This window comes from Lissotriton vulgaris, chromosome 7 (genome assembly GCF_964263255.1).
Source record: "Lissotriton vulgaris chromosome 7, aLisVul1.2, whole genome shotgun sequence".
In the NCBI taxonomy this organism is placed as follows: domain Eukaryota; kingdom Metazoa; phylum Chordata; class Amphibia; order Caudata; family Salamandridae; genus Lissotriton; species Lissotriton vulgaris.
In genome coordinates this window covers 1,767,085,056-1,767,102,053 of record NC_141695.1, presented here as the reverse complement: position 1 = coordinate 1,767,102,053, position 16,998 = coordinate 1,767,085,056, and the positions used below count along the sequence as shown (strand labels likewise).

The 16,998-nt window shown below is 48.0% G+C and overlaps 1 protein-coding gene across 1 annotated transcript in view; it reads left to right on the top strand.

Moving 5' to 3' along the window:
- Nucleotides 1-16,998, top strand: part of LOC147706625 (cell adhesion molecule CEACAM1-like) — a 464,428-nt gene that overhangs the window by 41,738 nt on the left and 405,692 nt on the right. The window contains exon 2 of the mRNA XM_086933115.1: nt 6,467-6,820. Within this exon, the coding sequence (XP_086789241.1) occupies nt 6,467-6,820 (354 nt within the window). The remainder of the gene's footprint in view (nt 1-6,466; nt 6,821-16,998) is intronic.

Here is a 16,998-nt window from a genome sequence, read left to right as displayed (position 1 = left end):
AAAACCCCAGAAGGCCTGCATATGAAAACGAGAAAGCGCATCAGCCGCCTGGTTCATCACCCCCGGGACATGTCTTGCCCTAAATAGTACATTCAATTGCATACACAATAACACAATTTCCTTGAGCAATCTCAGAATCCATTTGCATCGTGCTGCCTGGCTATTGATACACTCAACAACGGTCATGTTATCAGACCAGAATACCACAGAGTGATCTCTGAACCCCTCGGGCCAAGTTCTCAGGGCCACCAGTATGGGAAAAAGTTCTAGGAAAGCAATGTTGCTTGTCAGACCACTATCATGCCACCATGACGGCCATTTTTGTGCCGACCACTGAGTGCCGAATATGGCACCAAAACCAATGCTCCCTGCCGAATCTGTCCACAGCCCTAGCTCCTCAGAGGACACGGCCGGTTTGTTCCAGACAATTCGACCATTGAAATCCGCCAGAAATGCCAACCAAATGCGCATGTCCTGGCTAACCTCTGCCGAGAGCCTTGTGCGATGATGACCCTCCCTCAGGCCGACCATGGCTTGAGCGATCGAGCGAGAAAAGGGGCGAGCCATCGGTATAACTCTTAGGGCAAAATTCAACTGTCCCACCAATTGCTGTAATTGATGTAGCTTCACCTTAGACTCACTTATACACATTTGCAAGGATGCCCTGAATCTTAACACTTTGTCATTTGGTAAACGAAAACAACCTTCTTCGGAATCGAGCTCGATCCCCAGAAACTCAAGGCAAGTCGAGGGACCCACAGTCTTACCTGGTGCCAATGGCACGCCAAACTGATTCATCAAGACACAAAATGCAGTCAAAGTTTGTCCACATTCTGGATCCCCGGCTGCCCCCAGAAACAAAAAGTCATCGAGATAATGCATAACATGTTTAAACCCCGTCTTCCTTGTGAAGACCCATTGCAGGAAGCAACTGAACTGTTCGAAATAGGCACACGATATAGAGCACCCCATCGGCATACACCTATCCATGTAGTAGTAACCCTGAAACATGAAACCAAGGAGACGCTGATCGTCTGGATGTACCGGGAGCAACCGGAACGCTGACTCGATATCAGATTTTGCCATCAGCGCTCCGGGCCCCAGGCGATTCAATATGGCTACGGCCTCATCGAAGGATGCGTACCGCACCGAACACACTTCCGGGTCTATTGCCTCGTTTACGGAAAGACCACGTGGGGCTGATAAATTATGTATCAGCCGAAACTCACCCGGGTCCTTCTTGGGGACCACCCCTAAAGGGGAACAAACAAAGTTAGCAACTGGTGGCACATTAAATGGACCGGCGACTCGACCTCGAGCCACCTCTTTCCCGATCTTTTCCTGTACCACGGTCGTATGCTGTAAGACCGATATCTGGTTTTTACATTTTGCTATACCCTGAAACTCCCTCACTGGGATGCGGAAACCATACGAAAATCCGTCCCGTAACACCCCAGCGGAAGCGTGATCCGGGTATTCACTGAGCCAGGGAATCATTGCCATGGTATCAATCGGAGTAGGTAAAGGCGCCCCTCGGACTATGTCAGACCTGTTTGGCGCCTCCTCTACCCCCGTTATCACCCGTTTTGGCTCTGCACATGGACTCAGGATGGGATGATTGCCCGCACCCCCCACATTCGTGCCTAAATTTGCATGACCCCTGGGGCCTAGTACATTTCCCCCTGTTAAAGTTCCAACAAACCCCCCTTTTACCTGCGTTGCCGATTGGCCTCGAGTGATTGTCGTTACTCGTACCTGATCGAAAGGGCGTCCCCGCATATTGGCGGGAGGATTCACCCACGTTACTCCCTACCAATGGCACTTTCAACATACCAGAATCCTCCATTTTGGACCAGGACACAGAATCATAACAATCCCAAGTTAAGTTTTTATCATGCTCTTTTGCTTTTCTGAAAATATTGTCGTAACAAAACCAATGGTTGCCCTCGTGAGATACTGAATACCCCATGATCCGCGATTGATAAGTCGGCAATTCGGGCAGCAATTCGGGCCTACGTTCACCCAAGATGGATGTAAAAACCCCCCATGCTTTGCCCCAATTACCAATGTTTTCATTTACCTTAAAGGCGGCCATCTTTGCGCGCCAAACACTCGGATGCATGAGCTCCTTTTGACTCTTAACATGCTCCATCTCATAATGATCGGTAAGCAACGAGAAGATGTTTATATACTCCCCTGCCCATACCTTCTCCTTGATAGCCAGAGGGACATGTTGACCCAACTTTTCCCTTCGAGAGGGTGCCGACTCATCCCTCGCAATCGGCAATGGCCGCTTACCTGAACCGGAAGCTGTATCTGCGACTGGGCCTGACCCAGGGGGTTTCTCTACTGCCGCAGCCGGCGATGGTGCCTTCGTCGCTTCCCTTGTATCCCGCAGCTGTTTCATCAACACCTGCGCGTCGTCAGCCGTGGCGCCCTTGCTACCTTTACCCAACCACGCTGCTAATTGTGCTGCCAGCTCGGGCGGCATATCCTCCCCGGACACGGGGGTGACCACTACGGGAATCGGATTTCCTTCCTCCGGGACCGGAGTGGGTGCTTCGAGCGGGGTACAGGGAACTGGGACGTCTCCCCCAGCTGTTCCCCTCCTGGGCCTCTTGCCTTTTCCTCCTGGAGCTGTTCCCGCCAGAGGACGTTTCGGCCCCCCTTCCTCGTCTTTCTCCGCCATTCGCTTCTTTAGGTCGGTCACCTCTTTCATGAGAACACGCAGCATCTGCTCGGTAGTCATTCGCTTTCCCGCCTTCTTAGGCATTCTCCGACAGAGTATCTGCAAAACAAACAAGAAGATTATAACGCTCAAAATTGGCTCTTCGTTCCGTCTCGAGCTCACATGCAGCGAGGTGGTGCAGCTTCAGAGCACAGGAACAAGAGGATGCTTCCTTGGCTTGTTGCTCCTTTTATCCGTCTTCAGGGCGGGCGTAAACCCGCCCCGGCCTGCCCCGAGGGCGTGGCCCGGCCTCGTCAGTGTCTAGGCCAGCCCACTCCAGGGCGGGAAAAGGCGCGCCCCGGCTACGCCGCTTCGGGCATACCAGCCGAGACTCGCCTCCCGCCCAAGATGGCTTCCCGGGGGGATCGTGGTACTCTGCCATACGTTCGGGGGGACCGAATGGTCGCCCCTTTCCATTCTCCTCCTTATTCGATTTGCCGCAATTAAAAAACTGGCAACATGAAACATTATTTTTGGTGAACCAAGTTGTTTTAGGTACACTAATGCCGGTCTAGCTAAAGTGACTGGTAAACTAGTTTTGAAGATTTCATGAAGATTCGTCCAGGAGCACCAAACTGGAGACCGTTAGCTGGTAATATATCCACTGGAAAAAACAAATGTTACAGTGACGTTATAGTTAGAAAATAAATGTTAATAAACCTTAGAAATTCACTTAAACAACAAAGGTTACAAGGAAGTTATATTTAGGTTGAAAATTTACACAGACAAAGCCATAGAAATTGAGCAGTTATATTTATCTCAAGTAACAATAACTTGCACCCCCACGGTATTCTAATTGATAATTTCACTGCAAATGTTGCTGTGATATTATTAAAGATGTCATAGAAGATGTAAGGAGTGGTGTAATATGTTGGGTAATTAGCAGTTCAATTACACAACAGTAACATTCAGTGGGCAGTGTACCTAGATGAAATTGCTCTATCCTGATTAGATGATGACCACAGAGAATTCTAGGTGCAGCCAATTTTCCAGACAGAAAAAATGTCAGTGTTTAAATGTCTACCAGGTGGCAAAGCGCAGGGGCTTGATGGCCTACCAGGGGAGTTCCATAATGAATATGATGCAATCCTGGCTACACACATGCTGACAATATTTGAGGACACATACAAAAAGTGCGTCCGCTGCATCTTTGCCACTTAAAATTCCTCTTCTTATACTGGGCAATGACTTAGCACTGTGAATCATGCTATTCACGCTTGTACATTTATTAGGTGCTTATATTACTGGTGCAGCTGTCCTACCAGATGTGATAAAAGTGTTTGACTTCTTAGAATGGGAATTCGTACATACAATATTCAAAAGGAAGTTGATGCGCAATTATTCATTGATTGGATCATGTTATATGCTAACTCTACAGTGTGTGTGTGTGTTAGCAAAATAGTGTTCAACCCAATGAATATAATGGGAAATGTATTTTACCCCACATTTGAAATCACGCATGCCATTACAACACAGAAATTATAAAGACTGCGTTGTTACATCGCATGCCATTACAACGCAAGCCGTTACAACGACTTGCAGTAGGGGGCAGAAGTGTTGGATTTTAAATTTAACACCTTCCCTTCTGTTGCACGGACTGGAGTTGGCATAGTAAATAACACTATTCCAGCATCTAGCGCCCCCCTACAGCAAGTCGTTGTAATGACTTGCTTTGTAATGCTATCCGTAGTAACAACGTTGTTGTTGTACTGACCGCGTTGTAATGGCATGTGTTCTAAATGCATACGTTATAAAGTGGTCTGTTCGAATATAATGTGTGGCACCACACAATAGTGTACATTGCCACCTCTTCTATTTGGCATAGCGGTGGAGTCCCTAGCATGTCACCTTCGATAGCACCACTCACACTGTGCACTAAACTACACGCACTTCAAGATAATTACATTGCTGTCCGAGGATGATATGGTAGTTTGGTTTGAAGACTCACAGAATATCAACTTCGGTGATCTTTCATGCTTCTATCCATTGGAGTTAATAGGTAGATTTCTCTATCATGTCTGTAACGGATGAGTGCACACCCGCTTACCCACTAAAATGGTGTGTAGATTCAGTGACATATTAAATGGTTTATGTTGCTCGGAATATAGATACCATATTAAAATAAAATAATTGCGTACTCACATCCAGACTAGAGCCCCAGGTGGAAAGATGTTCTTCTTTTCCACTCTCCCATCCAAGCAGGAGTGGGTTGCTAAAAATGCCTATGCTACTGAATATTGCACGACCATTACCTAAGCATTTGTTTATTTCTCCCAGATCTTTAATGATAAAACTAGCCTGGGTGGGTAGGAATCGCAGAAGTAAGTGGGAAGATATTCCACTACCATAGGAGCGGGGTGTTTGCAGCACCTGATTTTGGGTTGTATGTTCTCTCAGGCTCAGCACATCCACCTCATATAGCTATGTAAAAAGACTATGATGCGCTAATGCTATTCCAGACCATGCAATGACATGATGCTACAGCTTCAAAAAGAAATCACTTTCTCTGCTTAGAAACTTGAGGCATTAATTATAATGGGGTATCTCAGTGACCCTGAGAACCTGGGTCCTAAAAATAAACAAAAATAGTGGTTCTGTCGGGTAAGGAGCAGAACCACTATTTTTGTTTATCATATAGAAACTTGAGGCTGCAGTGACAAGTGTACATCCAGGGACCAATGGACATTGAACTGAAGTAGGCTGGGTTTACTGCTGCAGGCACACAAGCTCCTTGTCCCCTAATAATAGAACATACATTATACCCTTTACATTCCTCCACAGGTGTGCTCAGCCTAAAGAATAGGTGTCTATGAGAGGATTGTCTTCGGTTCTAGATGTGGAAATACAGAGGGGACTTTTTTATCCTGGTTTGGTCATGTCTATCAAATTAACAACTTATGGCGGTGGGTAACAGCTACTTTATTTAGAATAAACTGGAACCCACCGGGCTTAGTCAGAAATGTACCTTCTAGTCAGCCAATAGTCATGGCGCTCGGCACTGGTGTACTGGAACGAGCTATACTATTGTTGCTTTCCTACTCCTCCCATCCTAAGGATATCGGGGGCCCTCTGAGAACGTATTTATTACATAACTTGGTTACCTAAGTTTTAAGTAAAGTGTAAATGCTATTTTGCTGGCAGTACACAAAGGGCATTGCTCGTTGCTGCACAACTTTATTCACTTGTTTTCCCTATGCTGTGATTGCACTGTGCAATGCTTTAGTTGTCAATGACTGTAGATATAACTTTGTGTATACTCAGTATACTCCGATTCCGCATCGAAATACCACATCCCTTTACATATGTTCTAACGGATCACTGTACTATTGTATGATCGATTACTGCATGTATATTTCGTCAATAAAAGCAAGTTAGTATTGTTGTTGCATTTTGCTTGCACCTTAAATCTCACACCTTAATTTCAGAACCTTGTCCCTACTGTGTGTTTCCTTCGTATTTCTTTCTTCTCTGCTTCTGTCTGGGCATGGGACTGTGCCAGGAGCACAGCTATCCTTTCTGGGAGGTTGTGAGTAGAGGTTCCTTAGTTACCTTGTACACTTTGTAGAGCTGTGGTACCTTGGGCTGCACTGATGTCTCTTGTGCTCCTCGACTGAAAGTGGGATAATATGGTTAGTATAGGGTTATCCCTGCGTTTGGTGGTACAGCTTGAAGAAGGAAAAACTATGTGTGACTAGTGATTTGTGCATCAAAGATCTGATTTCTCTCCTTCCCTTCCAGCCTGGCTTGGTATCTGGGTGCAGCAGACGGTGGGGAAGGAGCCCAAGTTGCAAAACGTCACTGCCATTGTGGGAGAGACGGCCACTCTCATTACCACGGAACCTAAAGATATATTCTCAGTTAACTGGTTCAAAGGGACAGAACCTAATAACATGCAACAGATTATCGTGTACCTCGCCTCAACTGGAAAACAGACCCGTGGTCCCAAGCACTCTGGCCGGGAGTCGGTACTACCGGATGGTTCATTACGGATCACAGACCTGCGAACAAGTGACACCGGTAACTACGTGGTGATTACAGTACTGATAAATGGGGTACAGATGACAGATCCCCCCTCGCTGTTGACGGTCTACGGTAAGTGGCAGAGATCTGTCTTACAGCAGACTGTGTACTTCTTCTGGGCTGGGTTCAGGAAAACTTGGACAGCATCCACATTTCCTGTACGTACATGTACTTTTTCTTAAGACCCACTGTCAGGTGTAACAATTACAATGTCACATGTTCAGAGTATCTTGAGTAGCCTTTAGAATTGATAGAAAACTTTTACTATTACAGGTTTTCAATACTTTTTCTAAAAGTTTCAAACTGCAGTCTGTCCATTGGGTCAATATTAATTTATATGTTATGTTTCAAAACTAATACAACTAGCACAAATGTCTCCTACTTGCACGTTCTGTAGAGAGAAGGACCTAATTGCAGAAGATGCACTCAATGCGTTAATGTAGGGGAGTGCTACCACATTAACAAAGTGGCGTGAAGGCGGGGCGTTAGAGTGCCCGAAGCAAGATGGCCGCACATTAGTGCAGCTTTGCTGGTCGGGCCATAATCCTGCAAATATTCTGCCTCTCTACGTGACATCCATTGAAAATTTGCTGCGGGTGTGACTACCTGTGAGCTGCTTGTTGATGTCCGGGCGGCGAAGATCGGTGGAAGATGAGCGCTCCAGGCGCCTGCCGGTGCTAGCTCGCGCTGCCTTCATGAAATGGTGGCCCGGGCTCCATGAGAACTGAGGCGGCTGTGTTGCTGAGCTCTAGCCGTGGCTGATATTGGGCGAAGAGCCTGTGATGAATATTGGCGCTGCGGAGCGGCACGGACGGTGAGGCGGACCCGCTTAGTGTAATTGCAGCTGAGGTGTGAGGGTCGGCGTTGGCCTCGCTGCCCGTGTACCTGCTGTCTGGAGCTGATGCTTTGTGATCAGAGGCCGCAGGAGGGAGAGCGGTAGGTGTGGAGTGCCTGGGTGGACTGTCGGAGCTGGCGCAGCGGGTGAGCGCCGGCTCACTGAAATCATCACTGTGGGCCGCCGCACATAGGTAGAGTTGCCCTGGGGATGATCTCAGCCTGCCATGTTATATAACGGACGGCGGATAATGGCGGAAGGCGCGCGAGTGCTGATGTGGACATAGAGGTGGGGAGCTCAGTAAGCGGCTGCACAGCACATCACCGCCTGACGCTTGAAGCCTCAGATATACCCAGTGAGTGTTGGCTTTGATTGTTAATGTGGATGATACTGAAGCGTGCTGGACTTGAACATTTTCTCAGGGAGACCCATATATGCGTGCCATTTTCACAGAGACTCTAAAAGTGGCACTGGAAGATAGTGGAGGGGGTTGCTGTTTGAAGCACGGAAGGGCGCACACTGACTGGGGGCTCGCCTGAACAGGACTAAAGTATACGCTGCCTGCAGCTTCCTGAATACCATTGGTGGAGTCAAGAGGAGTATGTGACTAGCGGGGAGCGTACCCATTATTCGCAGGTTCGGCAATAGTGTATTTGTCTGCCCCCTTGCTTAAAAGTAGTGACTGCTGGGCCTTGTCTGACTGTCTGCCGCTGGTATAAGCTTCTGCTCAATGTTGAATTCAGCATTCCTTCACCTTCTGTGCCTACTGGACTACATTGTGGGAAGGTTGAGTCCAGATTCAGCACAACGTGCGTTGCGAAGATGCTACTATGGGACTGACTGCAGCCGGAGGTGCTGAGCTCTGTGATGCCTGATCTAGATCGCCAGACATATGGCTGCGACTCACTGGTCTAGGGGCATAAGCGGAGTGTACTGGACGGTTAGCCTTGTGAACGGAGGTCTGCGTTTGCATTTGCTGGTGCTTTGGACCCCCATGCAGTCGAGATGGGCAAACCGGATAAACAAGTGCAACCCAAGTTAACTTTTGAATCATAGCGCCTCAAGAAAGTAGTGCCACAAGTAGCATCAGATACGGAAACGGACATGGAGGCTGGCGGCTCTAGTAAGCTGGATCGCATGTTAGTGTCTATGCAGCAGAGTTTACAGACCATTGATGGTAAAATAGACACTCTCAAACTTCGCATAAATAGCATGTCGTCCAAACTGGACAAGCAAGGAGTGTGCTTGGCAGAGGCAGAACAGCGGATTTCGAATGCTGAGGACAAAGTGGAGAGTACTGCTAAATCATGTGCACAAATGGAGAGGCTGCTGTCTGTGATAAACGCAAAGAATGAGGTCTTAGAAGCTAGGTCCAGGCGTAACAATCTACGCATTCTCGGCGTCCCGGAATCTACCAATGTTGGGAAGAGGGAGCTCTACATCGAGGACATGCTCAAAACACTCTTTGGTGCTGAGAGCTTCTCTGGAATGTTGGTGGTTGAGCGGGCGCACAGGTCTTTGGCGCCTCGACCCATTCCGGGGGTGACCCCTCACCCAATAATCGCAAGGTTGCTTAACTATTGCGACCGCGATGGGGCACTTCATCTGGCGAGGGAGATGGGCACTACCACATACCAGGGCGTGTAGGTGCAGCTGTTCCCGGATTTCACGGCGGCGGTGCAACATATGAGGCGGGAGTTCCAGACGGTTAAAAAATGGCTGCAAACCTTGGAGATAAAATACGCTATGTTATACCCAGCGCGATTTCGGATCCAACATGGTGGTAAGACCCGAATGTTCATGACCCCAAAAGACGCTATGCAATTCATCAAACAAATTGAGCGCAAAAGGACACGCAGAGCTGATGGGGATTTTCCAGGTACGCGCGGTCCAAATTGTATATTGTAATTCTTATGGCTGTTGACATGAGCGCAGGTGCGATTGTTATCTAGGATGTCTAAGGGAGGGAGATGGTACTGCTGCCCCGACCTCCCCTCATTACATTGAGGGGATCACTTGGCTTCTGGTGTCCTTCATGTGAGTGCAACCCAAGTTGATTTTTTTTTGGGGTATGGCTGCGTTGGGGCTTTTGTTACTCACGATGGATGGGACTGTATTTTGCTAAATGTTGTTTGTTCTTTATTGGGGATGTCCTCGGCATAGTTGGGCTGCTGGGGTGGGTGGGGGGTGTTTTCCAAAGGGTTGTTTACATGTGCAGCTGTGTAAACGGCGTTACTTCTCTATTGCTTCGGAAGTATGGTGTTGCAATGTATGATATTCTGTTTAATGTAATGCCTCAGCAATGCGGGTAATGGAAGAATCCGGGAAATTTACTAGGATTAAGTGGAATATCAGGGGATTAAACAATCCAAAAAAAACTAGGCAGGTACTGGCGTACTTAGACTGTCACAATGTTCAAGTTGCGCTACTACAAGAGACTCATCTCAGTAGGCATTCTGCTGTGGCCAAAAAATGAGCGGGTGCACGTTTCGCCTCTTCATACTCCTCGTATGCGCGGTGGTGATGGTGTTAGTTAAAAAAAAAATATCCCCTTTGAGAGTAGCTATGAAGAGGTTGGCGATAATGGTCGATATGTCATAGTGCAAGGTAGGCTGTGTGGCACTTTGATCACGATGGTGAATGTCTATAGACGATCCAGAGTTTTTTAAAATGCTGTGGAACAAAATATATATGTTTCCACCATCTGTCATCATATGTGGGGGGGGTTTTAATGTGGTGCTGAACCAAGAGATGGACCGTCACTCGCAAGTAAATTCCACTATTAAAATAGGCGGATCAGGATGGTATGTGCGACCTGGGACTTACTGATGTTTGGAGGCTGAGGCATCCTGGGTTGCGGAAGGGAATGTGCTATTTGTATACACATAACACATGGTCACGACTAGATTTGTGGCTTGCAACGCACAACATCAACACATGGGTTACCAGGGTGGTGCATCTGCCCCGCACCTTATCAGATCATGCACCTGTATTGCTCATCATACAGATGCCCGCATATGCTCCGGCCCCGTATCAATGGACACTGCAGTCCTCGGCACTGCTAGACCCAGTCTTTAATGAAGGGATACGAATGGCTATAGAAAATTATTTTAATGATAATCTCGGATCAGTGCAAAGTATGGGCATTGTATGGGAAGCATTTAAAGTGACTGTCCGCGGGGCATGTATAGGCTTGCAAGCTGGGGTGCTCAAATCTCTATGGGATTACATGAAAAGGGTAGAGAAAGACCTGCTGACAATGAAGCGACATTATCAGGAGGCACCAGCGAATGCTAACTTGGCTGCCTTACGCGCAAAGGTGACAGAATATAATGAGTTGGCGGACCAGGAAGTAAGGCATTTGTCGCAGCGTTGTAAAGCTAGATATTATGGTGAGGGTGACAGACCGGGGTGTGCATTAGCTGCTAGGATTGTGGAGCCATGGGCAAGACATTACACTGTGCAGGTGATCTCTGAGGGGGATACTTCCTATTCTGACACAGATCAGACGCCCCACAGAAGGTGGAGCCAGCATTGTGGAGGGAAGGCACAGCCTTTCCTCCACAAGGAGTCATGTCCACAACTCTGTAGACATGACTCCTTCTCTCCTTTCACAGTGCAGGGCAGAGACATCAGACGCACCACAGGAGGTGGAACCAGCATTGTGGAGGGAAGGCACAGCCCTATTCAGGTCCCAGGTGTAACTCCTTTCTCCCATCTAGATGCAGATCTCTTTATTCACCACTGGGCTGACTCGCGCTGTCTCCTGGAATCCCCCAGCCCCTGTCACTCAAACTCCAGACAAGGAATACACAACCTAGCACAGGCATGCTTGGATAGTTAGGCAAGAAAATACCCATTTTCCAAAAGTGGTATTTTCAAACACAGAATGTTAAAACCCACTTTACTAAAAGATGTATTTTATCATTCTGAGTTCAGGCATACCAAATTCGAATTTCCACCTAGTTCCTTGAGTCAGTTAGGATTATAAAATGTAATAATCTAACTGCCCATTCTGGCCTATGGGAAATAGGTAGCCTTGTAATAGTGAAAAACGAACATGGATGTAATTCACTATTAGGTCATGCCACACACACCAGGGCATGTCCTACCTAATACTTACAATGCACGCTGCCCTTGGACCTACCATAGGGGTGTCTGATATGAAGAAAAGGGAAGGTTTAGGGACTGGCAAGTGGGTGCACTTGCCAAGTGGACATGGCAGTCATAGACTGCACACAGGCCTTGCAATGGCAGGCCTGAGACACACTTTATAAGCTGCTTCTGTGGGTAGCACAATCAGTGCTGCAAGCCCACCACCAGCATCTGATTTACAAGCCCTGGGCACACATGGTGCACTGTACTAGGGTCTGACAAGTAAATCAAAAACCAAATCATGGAGTCACTAATCAGTACAATAATTTAACGTAGGGAGCACTTGCACTTTAGCACTGAATAGCAATGGCACAGTGCCCAAAGCATATAACCAGCAAAACATATCAAAAGCAGTGGAGACCATCAGTAAAAAATGGAAGGGAGACTCACGCCAATGATGCCAGGTCTAACACGTGTCCCCTCCAGCTGAAATGTGGGGACAACTACCCTTCCCATTGGGAGTTCTCTTCGCTCAGGCGGAAAAATCTGGACAGACCATCAGCGTTGGCGTGTTCTGTACCAGGGCGGTGTTCCACCGTAAAGTCCAGACCCTGTAAGGAAATGGACCACCTCAGCAAATATGGTCTCACCTTCTTCAGTGCCCAGACCACAGCAAATGCTTCACGCTCCATTGCACTCCACCTCTGTTCCCGTGGAAGTAACATCCTACTGATAAAGGCTACAGGTTGGTCTAGGCCCTCTTCATTAATCTGTGATAGAACAGCCCCCACACCATGCTCTGAAACGTCTGTTGGAACAATGAATTACTTGGAGAAGTTGGGCGCCTGACACATGGGTGTTGTGCACATGGCAGTCTTCAGGGTGTCAAAAGCCTTCTGACAGGTGTTAGTCCAGTAATTTCTTGGGCTGCTTCCTGGAAGTCAGCTCAGTCAAGGGTGCAACAATGTTGCCATACCCTTGACAAATCTCCTGTAGTACCCCATGAGTCCTAAAAAGGCTCTCACCTGTGTCTGAGTCTTTGGGGGTTCCCATGCCAGGATGGTATCAATCTTGGGTTGAAGGGGCAAAACCTGGCCGCTCCCTACCTGGTGCCACAAGTACACCACGGAACCCTGCCCGATCTGGCACTTACTCGCCTTGATTGTGAGGCCTGCCTTTCGCAGTGCCATCAGCACTTCCCAGAGGTGGCGCAGATGTTCTTCCCAACTGGCGCTGAACACTGCAATATCATTCAGGTAGGCAGCACTGAAATCTTCCAGTCCAGCCAACACCTGGTTGACCAACCTCTGAAAGGTAGCAGGGGCATTCTTCAATTCAAAAGGCATGACCCGGAATCAGTGGTGCCCATCTGGTGTGGAGAATGCTGACCACTCTGTAACCCCATCAGTCAAGGCGATCTGCCAGTAACCAGACATCAAATCAAACGTGCTGAGGTACTGTGCAGCCCCTAACCGATCAATGAGCTCATCAGCTCTGGGGATGGGGTGCGCGTCAGTCCTGGTGACTGAATTGAGTCCTCGGTAGTCCACACAGAACCGCAAGCCTGGTGTGGCACCAGGCGCAGCAGACTTTGGGACCAAAACCACTGGGCTCGCCCAAGGACTGCTAGAGGACTCAATCACCCCTAAGGCAAACATCGTGGAGATTTCCTCCTTAATGTAAGCTCTGACATTGTCAGTCACTCTCTAAGCCTTGTGCTTCACAGGAGGACTGTCCCCAGTGTCCAAGTCATGGGCCCACCACTCTGTGACACTAGGAATCAAGGAAAATAAATCAGAGAATTGCCCCAACAGTTGGCGACAATCTTGCTGCTGATCAAGGGTCAGTGTGCTAGAGAGGCTGACACCATCCATTGACCCATCTTGCTCTGTTGCAGAAAGGAGGTCAGGAAGAGGCTCGGTCTCCTCCTCCATTCCATCATCTGTCACTAGGAGCATGCCCACTTTGGACCTTTCTAAGTGGGGCTTCAGGCGGTTAACATGCAAGACCCGCAAAAGGTTTCTAGGAGACCGCAAGTTCACCAAATAGGTGACATCACTCTTGCGCACGGTCCACCTGTCCTGGAGCGCACAATGCTCTACAGGGGCCATGACCCAAACTTTCTATCCAGGTTGAAGCTCAATCAGAGTGGCATTCTGATCGTACCACTGCTTCATGTCCTCCTGGCTGGCTTCCAGATTCGCTTGAGCAAGTTGTGTGGATCGCTGAGTTTGGTTCCTGAAGGCCAGCATGTAACTGTATAAATCCTGGGGAGGTTTTCTATGAGATTGCTCCCTGCCTTCCTTGACCAGACTCAAAGGTTCTCTTACCGGGTGTCCATACAACAGTTGAAAGGGGCTGAACCCTAGTAACTTTTGTGGCACCTCATGGTAAGCAAAAAGAAGGCATGGCAAAAGGACGTCCCACTTACGCCTCATAGGTTCCTCTTGCCCTATAATCATGCCCTTGAGGGTCCAGTTGAATCTCTCACCCAGCCCATTACCTTGTGGGTGTTAAGGAGTGGTGAACATATAAGTAACACCACACTCCTCCCACAGAGACTTCATATAACTGGAAATGAAGTTTGTACCTAGGTCAGACACCACCTCTCTGGGGAACCCCACACGGCAGAAGATCCCCGTCAGTGCACATCCCACCACGGGGGCCGTCACTGTCCTGAGCGGAATGGCTTCTGGGTACCAGGTAGCAGAGTCCACCAAGACCAGGATAAACCTGTTGCCCATGGCTGTCTTGGGGTCCAGTGGCCCCACAATGTCAATGCCCACCCGATCAAAGGGGGTACTGACTACAGGGAAAGGTTGGATAGGAGCCCTGTGCTTCCTTCCACTTTTCCCTCTTGCCTGACAAGTTTGACTAGTCCTACAATGAGTATCTGAACTCTTCCGCATCTGGGGCCAATAAAAGTGGGTGACAAGCCTTTCAAAGGAATTGTCCTGCCCCAGATGTCCAGCTAAAGGTACATCATGAGCCAAACCCAAGGGGAAGGCTCTGAAGCGCTGGGTACCACCAGCACATGGGCTGACCCAGGCTCAGCAACCTTAGGCTTGCTATACAGGAGGTTGTTCTCCCAGTAGATCCAATGTGATCCAGACTGATCACCCGCTTCCTGGTTTGTGGCCTGTTGCCACAAACCCTCAAGAGAAGGGCACTTCCTCTGCTCTGCACAAAATTCCTCCTTGGAGGGGCCTCCTTGTTGCTGCCAATGGGTCAGATCAGGCAGGTCCCCCAGTTCAGCAATTTGCTCCCCTGTAGGTCCCGGGGCATCCCCCTCAAGGTCTGCCTCCCCCTGGACTCTGGGAACAATGGGGGCTGGTTTCCGGCGCCCCTTACCTCTTCTCTTTAATGCAGGCTCCTGGGCCATACTTTCAGGCTCCAGGATCTCTTGAACACCCTTGGCTGCCATAGACCGAGTGGTCACACACACCCACTCAGGCAGACCCACCATCTCCAAACGAGCATTCTTCTCCACCTTAACCCAAGGGGAGCGTTCCAAATCATTGCCCAACAGACAGTCAACAGGCATGGCAGTCACAGACTGCACACAGTCCTTGCAATGGCAGGCCTGAGACACACTTTACAAGCTGCTTCTGTGGGAGGCGCAACCAGTGCTGCAAGCCCACCAGCAGCATTTGATCTACAAGCTCTGGGCACACATGGTGCACTGTACTAGGGTCTGACAAGTAAATCAAATAACCAAATCATGGAGTCATTAATCAGTACAATAATTTAACATAGGGAGCACTTGTACTGTGGCACTCAATAGCAGTGGCACAGTGCCCAAAAGCATATAACCAGCAAAACATATCAAAAACACAGATCATCAGTAAAAATGCAAGGGAGGCTCACACCAATGATGCCAGGTCTAACACGCTCCCTCTTACCCTGTCCCCCCTGCTGCTGCAGAATTCCTCTCCCTCTCACCCAGTCCCCCCTGCTACTGCAGAATTCTTAATGCAAGGGTCTGAAACTGCCCAGTACCGCCAATCCTCTGTAAAGGGTTCCCACCCTAGTGATCTCAACCTAGGGTGGGAAGGTGGTGATCCACCCCTTCCTATCCACCGTACCCCCCCATCATCCACTATGCCGAATTTGGTGCTTACAACGTTTACGTTGTATGTGCAACAGTCTCTGTATGTAAAGACAAGTACCCACATACTGGTCCGATTGTAAACATGTTCATTGGAAACAGTCAATGTCTCAAATTGAGATTGTGATAAAGTCCCATATTTGCCACATTTTCCTCTGTTCTGTGGACGTTATGTACAGTACTAGATACCTTCTAAATACTGTACAATCCTAGAACAAGTGTATATTACAGTTGGCTTGACAAAGATCCCAGGGAATGTTGTAACAATTACAGATGTTAAATCTTAGACTTGTACAGCACCCTTTTTGCCTTAAAGCTCGCAGTTTTTAGCCAACAATTGGGTATTGTAACACCTATGAAAGTTCTGACTCCATATCCCAAGCATCAGCACTCTTCCTCAGTGAATTGGTATGTGGATAATTGGATACTGAGTCAGAATGTATGAACACACCAACGTGTCACATGCTGCACCCTTTCAAAGAACTAGCTGGCAGTGGTACCATGGTTCAACACACTGATGGGTTACATGAAATGTAATGTATGAATTTATCTGTGGCAGAACAAGCTTTGCTCCCCCTATTAACAAGCTGTACTCCCTTTGTCTCTATGTCGGAAAAGTCTTGTACGGTGTACATTGATACAGCTGGGCTCCTCCTGACACTCAGGCCAGTGAGTACTGACATGCCTGAGGTGGTAGCTTTCCCAATCCAAATCTCTCTGTTTGAACAAACTCTGCTCTTACACATGGGAAATAATAATAATAAAATCTTTATTCGGCTTATTCACAATGGAAAAACCATAAAAGAGACAAGTAATATCGTACGTTACAAAAATACACACATTGCATAGTATTTCGTATAACATTCATTTCATAGTTAAAAAGGAGTTAGTCAAAAATATGCAAGAAACCGCTCAAAGTGGGCTTGATGAGGATTTTTAGAGATTCTTTCTATGTTTCATGATGCATTTTAAAAAACTACTAACAAAATAACAGACATTTTCCGTTTCCAGCATTTGGAGTCTTAAGAGGGCGGGTCTGCATTGTCTCAACCCCCAAGTTCTTAATATCGGTAGTAGCCAGATCTTTCTGTGGGCTTGATGGAATTTACAAAGCAGGATCACATGCAGGTTGGACTGTGTTGATGAGCCATCACATGGGCAAGGCGGAAGTGTGGCATTCCAACAGTTTTGTAACGGAAAGGTGACATGGGT